Here is a 19758-nt window from a genome sequence, read left to right on the forward strand (position 1 = left end):
CCATCCTAATTATCTACACACCAAGTACAGGAGCACCCAACTTCATCAAAAAACACTACTGACTCTAAAAACATTCATAGACCCAAACACATTGATAGTTGGGGACTTTAGCACTCCACTATCACCTCTGGATAGATCAACATGCCAAAAACTGAACAAAGAAACCACAGAACTAAATAATTGCATAGACCAAGTAGACTGAATCGACATCTACAGAATATTCCACCCTGCAACAACAGAATACACATTCTTCTCTGCAGCACATGGAACATACTCCAAAATAGATCACCTCTTAGGTCACAAAGTACAAATTCAGAAGTGTCAAAACCATTCCTTGCATTCTCTCAGACTACAATGGAATAAAATTAGAGCTCAACTCAAACAGCCACCACAGAAAATCCTACAGTTCATGGAGAATGAACAACACACTGCTGAACCATCAGTGGGTCATTGAAGAAATTAAAACAGAAATTCAAATGTTTATGGAACTCAACCAAGTTGAGGACACAAAGTACCAGCTACTTTGGGACACAGCAAAGGCAGTACTCAGAGGAAAATTTATGTCTCTGAGTGCATACACCAAGAAACTGGAGAAACAGCAACTCAATCATTTAAGGAAGCACCTTAATTTACTTGAAAGAGAACAATAAGCCAAATCCCAAGTCAATAGATGGAAGCAAATAATTAAAATCAAGGGCTGGGGATATGGCCTAGTGGCAAGAGAGCTTGTCTTGTATACATGAGGCCCTGGGTTCGATTCCCCAGCACCACATATACAGAAAACGGCCAGAAGTGGCGCTGTGGCTCAAGTGGCAGAGTGCTAGCCTTGAGCAAAAAGAAGCCAGGGACAGTGCTCAGGCCCTGAGTCCAAGGCCCAGGACTGGCCAAAAAATAAAATAAAATAAAAAATCAAATCAAATCAAATCAAATCAGAATTAAATCAATTAGAGACCAAAAAAAAAAACAAAACACATCGAGGGCTGGGGATATGGCCTAGTGGCAAGAGTGCTTGTCTCGTATACATGAGGCCCTGGGTTCAATTCCCCAGCACCACATATATATAAAATGGCCAGAAGTGGTGCTGTGGCTCAAGTGGCAGAGTGCTAGCCTTGAGCAGGAAGAAGCCAGGGACAGTACTCAGGCCCTGAGTCCAAGCCCCAGGACTGGTCAAAAAAAAAAACAAAAACAAAAACAAAACACACATTGAAAGAATCAACAAAACAAAGTGTTGGTTCTTTGAAAAAATCAACAAGATAGACAGACCCCTAGCAAACCTGACCAAAAAACGAAGGCAGCACACTCAAATAAACATGATAAGAGATGAATCAGGTAACATCACCACAGAAACAACCAAAATTTAGACCATAATAAGGGACTATTTTGCAAACCTTTATGCTAACATATTTGAGAACTTGGAAGAAATGGATGATTTTCTAGAAAAAATTCATATCCCCAAACTCAACCATGAAGATTTTTAAACCTTCTAAACAGACCCATATCCAGTATTGAAATAGAAACGGCAATAAATGATCTCCCATCCAAGTAAAGCCCAGGTCCAGACGGATTCACAGCAGAATTCTACAAGGCCTTCAAAACAGAACTCACACCAATATTTCTCAAACTCTTCAATGAAATTGAAAGAGAATGTTCACTACCAGACACATTCTATGAAGCCAGTATAACCTTCATCCTAAAACCAGGCAGGGACTCATCACGGAAAGAGGACTTATAGACCAATTTCCCTGATGAACATAGACTCAAAAATTCTCAACGTAATTCTGGCCAATCGATTTCAACAGGTCATCAAAAAACATCATACACCACGATCAAACTGGATTTATTCCAGGGATGCAAAGTTGGTTCAATATACACAAGTCAATTAATGCAATTCACCACATCAACTGGAGCAAGATAAAGAACCACATGGTTATATCACTCGATGTGGAGAAAGCGTTTGATAAAATCCAGCACCCATTTATGCTAAAAGCCCTGGAAAAATTGGGATTCCAGGGAACATTCCTGAATATAATCAAGGCAGTTTATGACAAACCAACAGCAAGCATAACTCTAAATGGTGAAAAACTAAAGCCATTTCCTTTAAAATCAGGAACAAGACAGGGATGTCCACTCTTTCCCCTTCTCTTCAACACAGTACTAGAATTCCTAGCCAGAGCAATTAGGCAAGAAGAAAATATAAAGGGGATCCAAATAGGAAAAGATGTAGTTAAACTTTCTATCTTTGCAGATGACATGATCCTATACCTGAAGAACCCAATAGACTCTACCCCCAAGCTACTAGAGCTGATCCAAAACTTTGGCAAAGTTGCAGGATATAAAATAAACCCTCAAAAATCAACGGCCTTTTTCTATGCTAACTACCCAAAGACGGAGGCTGAAATCAGGAAAAACGACTCCTTTTGCAATAGCCTCAAAAAACATAAAGTACCTAGGAATAACCTTAACCAAAGAAGTGAAAGACCTCTATGATGAGAACTTTAAAAACTTGAAAAATGAAATTACGTCAGAACTAAGGAAATGGAAAAACCTCCCATGCTCCTGGATTGGGAGGATTAATATAATCAAAATGGCAATATTGCCAAAGGCTATCTACAAATTCAATGCAATACCCATTAATATCCCAACACCATTCTTTAATGAAATAGAGGAAGCAATCCAGAAATTCATGTGGAACAATAAAAGACCTAGAATAGCAAAAACAATCCTAAGCAGAAAGAATGGTGCTGGGGAATTAAAATTCCCAACTTCAAGCTGTATTATAAAGTTATAGTAATAAAAACAGCTTGGTATTGGCACCAGAACAGGCCTAAAGACCAATGGAACAGAATTGGAGACCCAGAAATGAACCCACAGAACTACGCCTACTTAATCTTTGATAAAGGAGCTAGAACAATAGTCTGGAAGAAAGCCTCTTTAACAAATGGTGCTGGAAAAGCTGGTTCAACACATGCAACAAACTAAAACTAGATCCTTATATATCACCCTGCACCAAAATCAATTCCAAATGGATCAAAGACCTAGAAATCATAACAGACACCATGAAAACGCTAATTGAAGGAGTAGGCGAAACACTTGGACTCCTTGGCACAGGATGGAACTTTCTTAACAAAGACCCAGAAAGGCTACAAATCAAAGAAAGGTTGGACAAATGGGACTGCATCAAACTACAGAGCTTCTGCAGGGCAAAGGACATAGCTCGCAAGATAAACAGAAAGCCCACACATTGGGAGATCTTTACCGGCCATTCAACAGACAAAGGCTTCATATCTAAAATATATGCAGAACTAAAAGAATTACCTTCATCCAAAACAAAATCGCAAAGAACCAATAGCCCCCTCACCAAATGGGCTAGAGACTTAAAAAGAGACTTCTCTGATGAGGAAATGAGAATGGCCAAGAGACATATGAAAAAGTGCTCTACATCACTGGCCATAAAAGAAATGCAAATCAAAACAACATTGAGATTCCATCTCACCCCAGTAAGAATGTCCTATATCAAGAAAACTAACAATAACAACTGTTGGAGGGGATGTGGCCAAAAGGGAACCCTACTTCATTGTTGGTGGGAATGTAAACTGTTTCAGCCACTCTGGCAAGCAGTATGGAGATTCCTCAGAAGGCTAAACATAGAACTCCCCTATGACCCAGCAGCCCCACTTTTGGGTATCTATCCAAAAGACCACAAACATAATCACACTAAAGCCACCAGCACAACAATGTTCATCGCAGCACAATTTGTCATAGCGAGAATCTGGAACCAACCCAGATGCCCCTCAGTAGAAGAATGGATCAGGAAAATGTGGTACATATAGACAATGGAATTTTATGCCTCTATCAGAAAGAATGACATTGTTCCACTTGTAAGGAAATGGAAGGACTTGGAAAACGTTATTCTAAGTGAAGTGAGCCAGACCCAAAGAAACATGGACTCTATGGTCTCCCTTATAGGGAATAATTAGCACAGGTTTAGGCAAGTCACAGCAGAGGATCACAGGAGCCCAATAGCTATACCCTTATGAACACATAAGATGATGCTAAGTGAAATCAACTCTATATTATGGAAACGATTGTTATATCACAGTTGTAACTACTTTCAACATGCCATATGTAACTGTAGCCTCTATTATTGATGATCTTCTTGTATCACCTTCCTGTGGTTGTACATACACTTTCTCTGTATCTTATCTGAGTATATTGGAAACCATGTATACTGGCATTAGAACTAGGAAATTGGAAGCGAAAACCAAAATTGAGAGACACAGGGTAAAAAAAGACAAACAACTACAAAAGCAATACTTGCAAAACTGTTTGGTGTAAATGAACTGAACAACTCAAGTGGGGGGAGAAGGGAGAGGGAGGGGGAGGGGGGAATGAGGAACGAGTTAACAGTACAACAAATGTATCTAATGCCTAGTGTATGAAACTGTAACCTGTCTGTAATTCAGTTTGATAATAAAAAACTATATATATATATATATATATATATATATATATATATATATATATGAAAAGAAATATGACTGGTTGGCACCAGTGTCTCATGCTTCTAATCCTAGCTACTCAGGAGGCTGAGATCTGAGGATCATGATTTGAGGCAGATAAATCTGTGAGACTCTTATCTCCAATTAACCAGCACAAAGCCAGAAGTGGAGTGTGGCTCAAGTGGTAGAGTATAAGCCTTATGCAAAAAAGTCAAGTAAGAGCACATGACTCTGAGTTCAAGGCTCAGTGCCATAAAAGAACCACCCCAAACTCAAAACAAATAAAAGAACGAGACCCCAGAAGGACAACAAGTAAACATAATGGTCAGTTTTAATGGTAATCAGGAAAATGTAAATTAAAACACGAAGTAGCATTTTATCCCTATAGATTAGCAAAATACCTAAGTTTAGCAATGGCAAAATTAACAGGAACAAATTGTAGTTACTTTGAATGATGCCTAATAAAAATAATGATGCACATCTTCTATGACATAACAATTCCTCTTTTAGCTCATGTTCATATCCATAGAAAAGAAGGTAATCACCTAATACCTACCAGCAGCAAAAGGAGAAATTAATCCAACACTTTGATTAGAATGGTTAAAGTAGATACATATGCATCAAGCTAAATTCATTTCATTTCTTTTTTTTTTTTTTGCCAGTCCTGGCGCTTGGACTCAGGGTCTGAGCACTGTCCCTGGCTTCTTTCTGCTCAATGCTAGCACTCTGCGACTTCTGAGCCTTTTCTATATATGTGGTACTGAGGAATCGAACACAGGGCTTCATGTATATGAGGCAAGCGCTTTTGTCACTAGGCCATATTCCTAGTTTCTAGATGCATTTCAAAAACATCATATTGAGAAAGTCAGTTTTAGAATAATATAGGGTCATGTCTATATAACATACAGACATGTCAACAAAACATAGAATATATTGAACATATTTGGCCAGAGTATAAAATGTGCCAAGAAATTAGGGAGAAGAAAGAGAATAGGATCAAGACTCTAAAACCTTTAAGTATGATGCACGTAGAAGATTCGAAGGAGCTGAATGGTGGAGTCACAGACATGTTCCTCAGGGTCACTGGCTGCAATAGATGGCAGGCTTGCTTAAGCCAAAAGGATATGTTACATAAAGTTAGGAAGCACATTGGATCTTGGACATTATTTGGATTTGTTGACAGAATTTGAAGCCAGTGTGGATATCCATACATAAAGTAGGGCAGGAATCAACTTTGGAGGTGCACCCATGCCAATTGTTGATTATAAAGGGAGGCTGCATAGCAGGCTGAGGAGGGGAGCCTGGCTTAGAGGTATGTACAGGGCTCCATGCCTGCTTTCATGCCATCTAGCGTTGGTAAAATTCCACGAGGTTGTTGGATCCAGAAGTCAAGCATTAACTTTCATGTTTCAAAAGGGAGAAAACTGAAGTTCAACATTTTAAAGGTCTTGATGTATGACTGAGTCAGGTCCTGGGGCTCTAAATCTCAGGTTCTATATATATTGATTTTGGTATTCCCTTCCAATTTCCTGGTTCTAATACCGGTATACCCGGTTTTCAATATACTCAGATAAGATACAGAGAAAGTGTAGGTACAACCACAGGAAGGTGATACAGAAATATCATCAATAATAGAGGCTACAGTTACATATGGCACGTTGAAAGTAGTTACAACTGTGATATAACAATCGTTTCCATAACATGAAATTCATTTCACTTATCATTATCTTATGAGTTCATAAGGGTATAGCTATTGGCCTCCTGTGATCCTCTGCTGTGACTTGCCTAAACCTGTGCTAATTATTCCCTATAAGGGAGACCATAGAGTCCATGTTTCTTTGGGTCTGGCCCACTTCACTTAGTATAACGTTTTCCAAGTCCTTCCATTTCCTTACAAGTGGAACAATGTCATTCTTTCTGATAGAGGCATAAAATTCCATTGTGTATATGTACCACATTTTCCTGATCCATTCTTCTACTGAGGGGCATCTGGGTTGGTTCCAGATTCTCGCTATGACAAATTGTGCTGAGATGAACATTGTTGTGCTGGTGGCTTTAGTGTGATTATGTTTGTGGTCTTTTGGATAGATACCCAAAAGTGGGGCTGCTGGGTCATAGGGGAGTTCTATGTTTAGCCTTCTGAGGAATCTCCATACTGCTTGCCAGAGTGGCTGAAACAGTTTACATTCCCACCAACAATGAAGTAGGGTTCCCTTTTGGCCACATCCCCTCCAACAGTTGTTATTGTTAGTTTTTTGATATAGGACATTCTTACTGGGGTGAGATGGAATCTCAATGTTGTTTTGATTTGCATTTCTTTTATGGCCAGTGATGTAGAGCATTTTTTCATATGTCTCTTGGCCATTCTCATTTCCTCATCAGAGAAGTCTCTTTTTAAGTCTCTAGCCCATTTGGTGAGGGGGCTATTGGTTCTTTGCGGTTTTGTTTTGGATGAAGGTAATTTTTTTAGTTCTGCATATATTTTATTTTACTTTATTTTTTGGTTTGTTAAACGGCAGAGCATTTAATGCACAACCTAAAATTAATATAAGTAAGGGAAGGGGTGTTTGGGAAGGGTGAGTGAGAATATTGAAAGGGGTGACATTGATCAAGACACACTGGATTTATGAACTGCTTTGGTGAATAGCGACTCCTTTGTATACTTACTTAAAGATAATAAATATTCAAAAAAGTTAGTCATGGGTTTGGGATTTAGCTCAGTGGAATAGTATTTTCCTGGAAGGTGCAAGGTTCTGAGTTTGGCCCTCAACTGTGCAACAAACAAGCAAAGAAACAAAACCTAAAAAACAAAAAGACCCAATCATCAGCAATGTAAACATATTCTACCAAGTCCAGGCAAGGTTTATGCTTCCAGGACTTTCATCTCTAACATTCATTTTCCTTTGGCGGGAGGTGAAGTTTTCCTGTTTGGGAAAGTGACTGTGTATCTATGAAGGTACAACACATCAAAGGGGACCAGCAGATGGGTGGTGCCACTGGCAGAGGGCTGGGGCTCTGTCCCTAGAAGGCAGTGCAGGAAGAGAGATGCACCAAGGTGGGCTGGGGCAGGGTGATAGTGTCCCTAGGGGCTGGTGCTCTGGAAGCTGTGACGGCTTCACACTGGAGAAGATCCTGACCAAGGGCTTGGGTTAGACTCATCCCTAGCAAGAGTCCTTGAATTCTCAGTGAGGTCATGCCTTGGTGTAGTTTTGTTGTATGACCACTGAAGAGAGAAGAGAGAGTTTAAGGCAATGACAATGGGCATCCAGCCTTCACTTGTTGGGTGATTGGACACCAGGGCTTGCCCAGAAGGGAGGGAGTTGAAGAAAGACCCAGTCAGAACTGGCAACATGGACTGTGGTTGAGGATGAAGACAGAATCAAACGCTATGTGTTTGACATGGGAGGGGGATGAGATTTACCAACATCCAGGACTGAGCTGAAACTACAACTCTGGTCCTTCATTTAACCTTTGCTGGGCCAACAGCTCATAGAAGCAGGTAGTTAGACAACGTCCTTAATGGACCATATTGATCCTATGGTGCACTTTCAAAGTGTACCACGACAGCCAGCCCTTCCAAATATGGAAATCTGCATATATTTTAGATATGAGGCCTTTGTCTGTTGAATGGCCGGTAAAGATCTCCCAATGTGTGGGCTTTCTGTATATCTTGCGAGCTATGTCTGCCCTGCAGAAGCTCTGTAGTTTGATGTAGTCCCATTTGTCCAAACTTTCTTTGTAAATCTCAGGTTCTTACAAGAAATATCATGCTGTCTTTTCTCCATATTCCTCCACATGGGATGGGTGTGGCTTGACTTCCAGGAAGCTTTAAGATTCCTTTAACTTTATCATGTGCTAGGCAAAATGAGATGATGCCTTGTCACCTGGAGGAAAGGACAGTCATGAAGATAGCATTTCTATATGCTGCTGATTTTTCTTCTTTTTTTTTTTTTAAATGAGGGCTTGAATTTAGAACCTCATATTTTCATTTGTCTTTTCCTTAGCTTTTCTGTTCAAGGCTGGTGCTCAGGCACTTGAGTCACAGCTCTTACTTGCAGTTTTCCAGACTAATTGGAAACAAAAGTTTTTTAGACTTGTCTGCCTCAGCTGGCTATGAACTGTGATCATCAGAGCTCAGCCTCCTGAGTAGCTGGTTGTAAGCCATGGGCAGCCAGCTACATTGCTGATTTTTAAGCAAATTGTTTAGTTCCTTACTTGGTGCCTCAAAGTCCATTCTGAGCCCTGTCCATAGATTATCTCAAGATTCACAATGACATCAAGGAATAGGAACCAGTGTAAGTCCATTTTAATGATTAGTCAGCTGAGTCTTTAAAGTAATTTTTTCCAAAGCTACACTATTAGAAAGTGATGTGCTGAGATTTAAGCAGAAGACTCTCTGGACCCAGCACCTGGCCTTCTCCTATCTACTTGAAATAGAAACCAGATCAAATAAAGCTAGACCTTTATACTCTTCAAATGGAGTTACTGAGGCTTAATTATTCCTACTAAACAAGTAAAAATGGACCTGGTAAATATTACATGAATAAAGGAGGGATACTTCCCCCCAAAAGTGCTGTTTTTTGGGGGGGGAAACAACAAACCTTCAATAATTGGAGGGTTTGGATATTTGGCATAGTTCTAAATAATGCAAAAGAGTAAATGTGCATTTCTAGATTCCCCTGACTTTGTAACCCTTACCCCCAAATAACCAGGGTATTATTTGTGGAAGAGAGATATGTCAATAAGCTTGGGGTATCTACTGTGCAGCATATACAATGCCAGTAGGGACTGGGGTAGTGTGCAAAGCAGGCTGTGGAGTCTTTGGATACTGAGGGTGGGGATAGAGAGTAGCAAATTCTATGTAGCCTATAAGAATATGAACAACTTCTATAAGGCTGACCTTTTGTGCCCTTTTTTGCTAAAACATTCAGATTTATTTTTAGGTATCAAAACCCCTTGAATAAAGCAGATGCAGCTTTTTTCTGGTGTAAGTTGTGATTATTCTAGACATTACTTTATTGGGATTACCTGGCAGACAAATATATGTGTATATATGTATATGCATATACATGTATCCATATCTATATATCTGTGTATTCACAGAGTCTCTCTGGGTGATCATACTCCAATTTTACTTTTCATCTAGTCCTAGGATGTATTGCTGCTGATCAAAGAATTTTACTTGGAGAACCACTACTGGTCTAAATTGATCACATTGACTTAATTCCCCTTGCTAGGGACTGGCCTAACCATGAACATGAAGAATGATGCTGGTCAGTGAGAATAGTTACTTGAGGAACATTCCTAGGAAACTTTTTCTGGTTGTTAACTGGGACACATAGGAGACAAAGGCAGTATCCCTCTTGTCTTTGCAGCCACCTTACCACGTGAGGTAAAACCTAGGAGAAACACCTGAGAAACAGCTGAGTGTGGTAGAAAAAAGGTTTGATAGATGTCCTACAGCTGTGCTTCTTGAGAAATACAAAATAGTAAATGTCTTTATTGTTTAAGCCTTGTAGATCAGCTTTAAATAAAAGCAAAACATTCCTGATTGGTAGATCTACTGCTTTTATAGATGAATGATTGTCTCATTATTCAAGGTCAGTAGTTAATGCTTAGGAAGGAGTCTATATGGGCTATTGGTATTAACTTGACCTTGCCATTTGGGAATTGTTCCTGAGGAAGGGAGAGGTCAACATTCAAGGTCAGTGAGCCCATAAAGGATTTTGTATGTTTTATCAGTGACAGAAGAATTTTGTTTCTCTAGGTCATGTGCACATTTCATGTCTATACCATGAACACACACTTAATGTTGACTCTAATCATCACACTAAATTTCTGATCATAAAAGGGCTATTTTTGTCTTTTTAGAGAATTATTTGCTAGTTGGACAAAGAGCTTTCAATCCCATAAGTCAGGTTCTGAGTACAATGCTATTAATTATTGTCATCCCTTCCATCCTTCTCCCCCATTTCTCCCCTGCCATTCCTACCCTTGAGTTGCATAGTTCAAGTTTTACATAGTGTATTTTGAACATAATGACTTTATTTGATCACTATTACTTCCTCTATCCATGTGTCCGCCATTCTCCCTCCCCACAAAACAGGTTTCCACTTTCTGGTTTGATTTTCATAAATGGTTCACTAGTTGTTTAAAGGACAACTACCAGTTCATTAGTTGTTACACATTTGGACTCCTCCCCTGAGTATATCACCATTAGTTTGTTTGTGTGTATATGCATAAGGCCTTGCATATGTTAGCATGTATACTTGTATTTTAGATCTGGCTTCCACATATGAGAGAACATATATGCCATTTGTCTCTCTAAACCTGACTTAACCTAATTTTCTCTAGGTTCATCCACTTACCTGAAAATGATGCATTATTCTTTGTGATAGGTGAGTAAAATTCTATTGCATATATATATATATATATATATATGCACACATACCACCTTTTCTTGACATATTCATCCTTTGTAGGGCATCTGGGCTGTTTCCATAACTTGGCTATTATGAATTATGCAGCAATAAACATGGATGTGCAAGTCTTTACTGTATTCAGCCTTGTAATTCTCTGGGTGGATGTCCAAAAGTAGTGCTGGATCATAGGGTAGTTCGGTTTAATTTTCTCAGAAATCTCTAAATTACCTTTTAGAGTGGTTGTATAGACAGGCACATATGCCTAAGTTGACTCAAATCATGGCACTAAGGATTATTTTTGTCCTGTGTGTATGAGTATAGTGTGTGTGTGTGTGTGTGTGTGTGTGTGTGTGTGTGTGTGTGAAGTCCTGGGAATTTTTGCTCAAGGGTGGTTCTCTATCATTTTTCACACATCCACTTCTGGCTTTTTCTTGGTTAATTAGAGGTAAGAATCACATGAACTTTTCTACCCGAGCTGCCTTTGATCCACAATTCTCAGATCTTAGCACCTAAGTAGCTGGGATTGCAGGTGTGAGTTACCAGCACCCAGCTATTTCTGTCCTGACAGATCTTTCTACTTATACTTGAAAATCTGATGTTCATTCCAAGGTGGTCTTCCATTTGGTTAATGAGTTTGATTCTTGCCATCCCATGCTTCCCCTAACAGGATGTCATGCTCCAGTCTTATTGCTTCCCATCCTTTAAGCCTGCCATGGATGGACTAAACTTGGCAGGGTGCTTGGTTTAAAAGAAGTCTGAACTGTAATAATTAATGTTTGTGCATTACTATCCAGCATATTTTGAGATTTCATGTTTAGAATCTCAACTGAACTTTCAATTTCCAGGGAACCTGGGCATTTGGCTCATACCTATAATCCTAGCTATTCAGGAAGCTGAAATCTGAGAATCATGGTTTGAAGGCAGCCGAAGCAAGAAAGTTCATGAGATTCTTATCTCCACAAAAAAGCTGGAAGTAGAACTTTGGCTCAAGTGGTAAAGTGCTAGTCTTCAGCAAAGAAGCTCAGGGACAGTGCTAGGTGCTGAGTTCAAGCCTCAGCACCAGAACGAAACAAAAACAAAACAGTCAAACAATCTCCCAGGAGGTTAGCAGGGCAGCTAGTCAGTTTTTGAATATATTTTCAGATTGTGTAATTGTAGCAAACCAAAATTATATTCATTTTATAGATTAAGATATGGGAAAAACAGTATCATACTTTGTAAATGGAGTGGCCAAAAATTTAATCCCATAATAGTCACTTCTTTCTTTTTGAAGATTTAGAATAACTAGTTATTGAAGAGAATGTATAAACATAATTTTTTGTAATAGTGAAAAATTTCCTTTAGAGATGATGTCCTTTATCATTGGAAATTGTGGGTCTAAGAGTTTTATTTTGCCTTGAAAGATTCACTATAGGTTCCATGTTCTTTCCTTGGCCCAATGATCATCTTTTACCTCACCATCATAACTGAAAGGCTCTTGATAAGTTACCAATTACCCGCCTTCATCTTACACTCCTAAATTTGCCTCCTCCTCTCACCTTTCTTGATCTTCCCACAAAGTTTTCTGAGTTTACTGTTCTTTCATATTTATTCTTACATAAGTCCTCTTCTTGACTCTCTTTACTTCAGCCAATTACTACTAGAGTTAGCCAAGTCTATCTATCACCTCATCACTCTCTCTTGAGCTCTATTCATCAGCCAGACCTTTCTACCTGGATGAGTCAGTAGCACCAAACTCACCACACAGGCTGAACCACATATGTTTCCAAATTACTTTCTGGCTATGTTCTCTTACCTTCTTAAAGATCTACTTCATTATATATAAAAAAGAATCTGTGGCTTTCCTCTTCCTTTTAATCCTGACATCAAACCTATTACTTCCTAAGGAATTCATATCCAGTGGAATAGTAGCTCACACTTTTAATATCATCTAATCAAGAGATGGAGAACAGAAGATTGCAGCTTGACGCTCAACTGGGCAAAAGATAGCCTGACCCAATTTTAACCAACAAGCTAGAGTGAAGATTCATGCCTGTAATCCTAGTTACTTGGAAGCATAGGTAGGAGACTGTGGTCCAGGCCAGATCCTATCTGAAAAATAACTAAAATGTTCCAGGGGAGTGTCTGGGAATGTGACCTAGTGATAGCGTGCTTGCCTAGCATACATGAAGCTCTGGGTTCGATTCCTCAGCACCACATATACCGAAAAAGCTGGAAGTGGCACTGTGGCTCAAGAGGTAGAGTGCTAGCTAGACTTGAGGAAAAGATGCCAGGGACAGTGCTTAGGCGCTGAGTTTGAGCCCCAGGACTGGCAAAAAAAAAAAAAAAAAGTTCCAGCAGAGGGAGAGCAATCCAAAAATTCATATGGAATAATAAAAACAAACTGTGAAAAGCAAAAAAAAATCATTTGTGGGAAGAACTGTGTTTGAAGAATATCAATAACAAACTTCAAACTCTATTATAAAGCCATAGCGCTAAAAAAGCCTGGTTCGGGCACAAGAATGGTCCCAACAACCAATGGAATAGAACAGAAGACCTCAAAATGAACCCACAGACCAATATCTACCTACTACTTGGTAAGGGAGACAAAAACATAGGATGGAAGAAAGACAACCTCTCTAACAAGCAGTGCTGGCAGAATTGGCTATACACGTGCAAAAAATTAAGCTAAGTCCTTATATATCATTGTGCACCAGAATGAATTCCAATTGGATCAAAGACCTCAACATAAGGCCAGATACCATGAAAATATTACAGGAAGGGATGGAGGAAAAACGGGGTTGAAGTTTCCTAAGTAAAGAGCCAGGATCACAACAAATCAAATAAAGACTGGATAAATGGAATTACATTAAACTGAAGAGTTTCTCCATAGCAACAGACATAGCTAGCATGATAAATAGAAAGCCCACAGAATGGGAGAAGATTTTTACTAGCTATGCATCAGATAAGGGCCGCATATCTAAAATATACTTGGAACTCAAAAAATTAATCCCTCTCCAAAATAAATCCTCAGGAAACAACAGCCCTATTAATAAACAAGCTGAAGATTGAAAGAGAGACTTCTAAGAAGTAAGAATGGCCAGTAGACATATGAAGAAATGTTCTACATCTCTGGCCATAAAAGAAATGTAAATCAAAACAATACTGAGATTCCACCTTGCCCCAGTCAGAATGGCCTCTATCAAGAGAACTAACAGTAACATGCTGGAGGGGATGTGGCTAAATGGGAACTCTGCTACACTGTTGGTGGGAATATAAATTTGTTCAACCACTCTGGAAAGTAGTATGGAGGTTCTTCAAAAAACTAAACATAGCGCTTTTCTATGATCCAGCAAATCCACTCCTGGACATTTACCAATAGGCCACAAACAAGGCCACACTAAAGCTACCTCCACAACCATTGGAGCGCTGTTTACTATAGCCAAGATATGGAATCAACCCAGATGTCCCTCAGTGGACGAAGGGATCAGAAAGAATGATATTGCACCATTTATAAGGAAATGGAAAGACTTGGAAAAAATTATATTAAGTGAAGTAAGCCATACCCAAAGAAACATAAGTTGCATGTTTTCCCTCATTGTTAGTAATTAGAATGTGTCTAAAAATCTGCAAGTAAACACAATGGATGGTAAAAAACAAAAAATGACACTTGGACATGATAAGTTAAACAGGAATGTAAACATTCACACAGTGAGACCAAAGGAGGATATTCTTAGGGGAGTATCACAAAGGGTCAATAGCTATGTGCATACGCACACATAAATGATGTTTATTGAAATGGAATCCAAGAAAGGTTAAAAAAAAAGCTTTTTTGGGGGTTATTATTTTTCTTTTTCCTTCTTTGTTGCTGGTTTGGATTTCTGTACCTTTTGTCTTGTATGTAATTTTGTTTTGGGGAGTGTAAGGGGGAGCACAGAAATGGAGGGACAAAGGGCGAACAAATGCAGTAGGGATACTCACTAGACACTATGTTGAAAATGAACCATACAACTTGTGTGGGAGGGGAATAAGGAGGGAAAAAGTGGGGAAAATGAGGGAAGAGGTGACAATATTCAAAAAGAAAGGTAATCATTACAATATTTATGCAACTATAACCCCTCTGCACATCACTTTTACAATAAAAATAAAAATTAAAAAAAATAGTGCTAGGGGAACAGCCCAATTCTTTGTAGTGTTCTGAACCAGCTAAGCTTTCACATTCTCACCTCCTGGGTTCTTTTCAGGAAGTCAGAGAAGGCCTCAGGGAGGTGGCTATTGAGTTGGGATTTGCAGGATGGGCAGAGATATGTCCTGTGGTACCTGTGTAGGGATATCCATGGATTTTGGTCTCAAGAAGTTTGTATTATATGGGGCAGGCAGCTGATATACAACTACAGTACCTTGTGATGCGACATATGAGAAGTATATACAAACAGTAGCAGAAAGGCCGCAGCAAAGAACATCCTTGATCTTTTCAACTCAGTTACATGTTTTAGTCTACCCATACTGCTTTATGTCTTAGTCTATCTAACTCATGCTGCTTTAAACAAAATATCATGTGTAGGTGGTGATAAATGAATAACATATATTTGTTTTACTTACAGTTCTAAAGTTTAGGAAATCCAGGACCAAGGTGCTGGAAGATTTGGTATGTGGTGATGGCCTACAGAAGGCCTGATTTCTGGATCATAGACAGGTACCTTGTTTCCCTGTCCTTACATGATAGAATAACAAAGATGCACCCTAGAGTCTTCTCAAGAGGATACTAATCCATTTAGTCAGGGCCTGATCATTATGACTTAGTCATGTCCTTCCAAACAACCCACTTCCAATTACTATGGATTGGAGATTATATTCCAATATATACATTTTGGGGGATCACATTCAGATCAAGGCACTGAGTTACCTGCATATACAAAGTATATAACTGGGGAAACTTTTCTAAAGCAGTCTGGCATATAAATATTGCAAAATAAATCCAACTGATTTTGAAACAGTTTATGCACCAGGAACAATGAAATGTATCAGAATGATGGGAAACCAGCCTGAAGATGGGATAGTCTTTCTGAATTAAACTCAAGAGTCTCTCTCTCTCTCTCTCATATATATATATTCTCATATGTATGTTGCCAGTACTGAGGTTGGAACTCAAGGCCTGGATTCTGCTCTGATTCTTTGTTGGGATGGTGCTCTGCCATGCTCCCAGTCCAGCTTTTTACTGGGTATTTTGGAGATGGAATCTCTTAGACTTTTCTTTCTAGGTCTACTTTCAACCACAGTCCTATGGATCTCAACCTCCTTAGTAGCTAAGATTACAGGTGTGAGCCACAGGTGCCTAGTTCCTACCTCTTTTTCTCTTTAGTAATCTTTAGTTCTGTGTACGCCCTTCATTTCAGTCAATATCATATAGCTGCTAAGTTAGGAAACCAGGGAGCCATCCTAGATTCTTTAATTCAACCTGTAACTAAAGTTTTTCATTTCATTTTCTAAATATAACCTAATTCTAGTTGTTTCTGCTTTGCCACAACCCAGACCCTCTCAGGAATGGCTGGCCCACTGGTGACCCAGTAGTCGGCGAGGTAAGGATTCTATGGGATGCTTTCTCCTGTGATTTGGTAACGATGGAAAAATCCACTACCATACTCTGAGGATTCCTTTCCCCCATCTGTCAGCCCCAGACATCACTCCTTTGAATATACTCCAAAATGATAGACAGAAGAATTTAATACATGTAATGCTTTTCCTTCCATTTACACTATCATAACTTACAAAGTATTGTTCACTTCACAAAATAAAACCATTTCCAGATAATCTTTGACAGTATCAAGAAGTACATAAACTACAACAAACAGAACTGTACAGTTGGGAGGAACACTGAGAGGAGGACCAGGGAGAAACCATGTTGAGATCCCGATGCAGGAAAGTCCATCTGCAGGGCCAAGGAGGGGGGAATCTTCCCAGGAAACAACTCACTGTGCTCCTCTTTTCACTCCACCTGACACACAGCAATTCTAGCCACTCCAAAGCAAGACAGGTAATTACATGAATTATTTCAGACAAGCCAAAGGATAGACACTGCAGTTGAATTTTAAAAAGAAATAGATTTACAATTTTCAATGCTTTACATAGTTCACTTATGTTACAAAATATAGAAATCTTGGTGTGAAAGGCTCATGCTAAGATAACCAACAAGATGGAACTATAGTAATAAAATCATATTTAATTATTTCCCATACAGAGATTTATTTTATTAAAGAGGAACATATATTTGGTAAAAATCAACATTATTCATTCTTACTTTAAAAAATAGGTTTGTTTCTAAAATGAAAATGAACAAAATAAATCATCAATTATTCTGCAGGTTCATTTTCCTTGATACAGAGACATGACAAGAGGAAAAAAAATCCCATGTGCCATTAATATACCTCACAAATCCTGGCTGAGAAGAAAAGAGGAAGAAGAAAAGTGCTATTTTTTTTTTAATCATGGCCCAAATACATCCAGTGTTCTCTAGTCATTTTACCATGACCACCTTCTGCAGGTTCTAGGTGACACACTCATCATAAGGGAAAGCTGTGAATAATTCCATGACATCTTTTGGGATTTCCCAACATGTGTATGGAAAGAAAATTTGTATCAGACCATTCGCTAATTGCTATGAACATATACTGTGCAATAGCAGAATGCAAGTGCTTGAGAGCAAAAGCTATCCAAAAAGCGTGTACACATGTCAGAGGTAAAGTCTCATGGGAAAGCACTGGTAAGGATGAGAGGTATGTTCAAGATGCTACTGCATTTGTGGTCAGCATTTTCTGGGCATCATAGCAAGAATGCCAGACAAAGAATGCAGGGTATAATCCATCAATGCACTGCATTGAATTCTATTTGCTAAAATAAAATAACATTCTTGCAGCCAAAATAAAAATACATTTTACAATATAGGTTTCATTTAACATTTAACATATAGAATTGTCTTCTTCATGTAAGTGAAAAATGTATAACAGTATCAAGTACCTTTCTGAATTAAGTTCCCTTTTGTTACTGATAAGACTGAAGCTTCATGGTCTACATTGTTTAATAAGTTAAAGAAAGATTTATTAATCACTCTTCCAGCAAAACAGACATACATACGAGGCACAGCAAAAGACCCAAGGCCAGGGGTTTTCCTACCCTGGCCCTTGTTCTCACGTGGAAGGTGGGGAGGGGGTGTGACTGAGACCAGTCTCCCAACTCTGCAATCCTCTATGGTCCAGGAAATTCTGTAACTTGTTTGAAAACCAAATCAAGTGTAAGAAATATTTTTATTTCTTTTGAAAGGCTAGGGCCTTTCAGCTCATTCCCATGATAGATTAGATTAGAACAAAACATCTTCATTTTCTATTAAAATCTGCACGATGAGCTTCTGGTACCGCATGTCATGGAGCGTGGTGAGGGTACTGTCCTCAGGAGGCCTCATAAGTGTGGGCCCAAACACTATCCCCAGATTTTCTGCATTCATGAAATTGTCCTTTTCATTCATAGTCACCCTGCAAAACAAACGTGGACACCAACACATGATGCAGATGTGTAGATGGAATTACATGCTGACTCTGTACTTAAGCCTGAAAAGCAAATTGAGAGCAGAATGGTAGTGTGTGTGTGCGTGTGTGTGTGTGTACTGGTCCTTGGGCTTGAACTCAGAACTGGGGTTTTGTCCTTGAGCATTTTTGCATAGGTTAGCACTATACCACTTGAGTCACAGCTTCACTTCTGGCTGTGTGTTCTTTTTATTTCCATGGTGACTAATCAGAGATAAGTTCAGGGACTTGGGACTTTTCTGCCCCGGCTGGCTTTGAACTGTGACCCTCAGATCTTACCCTCCTGAGTAGCTAGTATTACAGGTGTGAGCCACTTGTTCCTGACTATAAAGTTTGACTTACTTCTTTGGCCATTTAACAAAGCTGTTTATGAATATGAGTCTTGATCACTGTCACTCCTTTCAACATTCTCACCCATCCATCCCATCCCAACCCCTCCCTCACTTTTCTTAATTTTGTAGGATCTACATTGAATTCTTGTCAGTGTTCTCCCTTACTTTTCCTCTTCATTTGTCTACCTCTCTCCCTTTGACGTCATCCTACCTCTTTCAAGTACCCATTTCTTGTTTATTTTGCTGAAGTTTGATTTTTACCTTTCTAAGGATTTAACACTATTTAAGTTCTCCCTTGAATCTACCATTTTCAGTAAATACATTTCAGTATACACTTGCATACCACCCAATGTATTTACTTCTACATTTATAAACTAATTCTAGCTTCTATATATGAGGAAAAACACACAACCTGTGTCTCTCTTGGCCTGACATTTTACTCAGCATAATTTTTCCATGTCCTTCCATTTCTTTGTAAACAATATGATTATTTTTAAAAATGCAGTTTTCAGGTTTGTTTTTCCCTTTAAGTTGACTGCACCTAGTGGGAGTAAAAAAAAAGTGAGTCTTCTATTACTAAGTAAATGTGGAGATAAGTTAAGGAAATTGGTCTGGAGGGGAAGAAGGTGATTGGCTGGCCTATGGTACCTACATGAGTTTTCTATGGCTATCTTGTTTTCTTTTCTACATCCTATTGGCGATTATACTGAAGAGGGAAGCTAAGAGCAGGCTTCCTGTGTGCTGGCAGGGCCAGTACCAGAAAAGAAAAGTGGCTTTTAGAATGGGCTATCATGACTCTACGAGGAGCCAGCCCATTGTTATTGGAAGGAAAATTGCTGGAAAGTGATCAGTCTTAAAGGACATAATTTCTAGTTCTCACAGGATGATATATGGAACAGTAATTATTGTTGGAGATGAAAGTCATTCTAACTTCCAAATAACAACTGAA

At 39.0% G+C, this 19758-nt stretch overlaps 1 protein-coding gene across 1 annotated transcript in view; it reads right to left on the reverse strand.

The window, feature by feature from the left end:
- Positions 1-17973: 17973 nt before the first annotated feature.
- The window catches only part of Chn2 (chimerin 2), a 312915-nt gene continuing 311130 nt past the window's right edge, over positions 17974-19758 (reverse strand). Inside the window, exon 13 of the mRNA XM_048339610.1 lies at positions 17974-18426. Coding sequence (XP_048195567.1) covers positions 18255-18426 — 172 coding nt within the window. The 3' untranslated portion in view covers positions 17974-18254. The remainder of the gene's footprint in view (positions 18427-19758) is intronic.

The sequence above is a fragment of the Perognathus longimembris genome, chromosome 2 (assembly GCF_023159225.1).
Source record: "Perognathus longimembris pacificus isolate PPM17 chromosome 2, ASM2315922v1, whole genome shotgun sequence".
In the NCBI taxonomy this organism is placed as follows: Eukaryota; Metazoa; Chordata; class Mammalia; order Rodentia; family Heteromyidae; genus Perognathus; species Perognathus longimembris.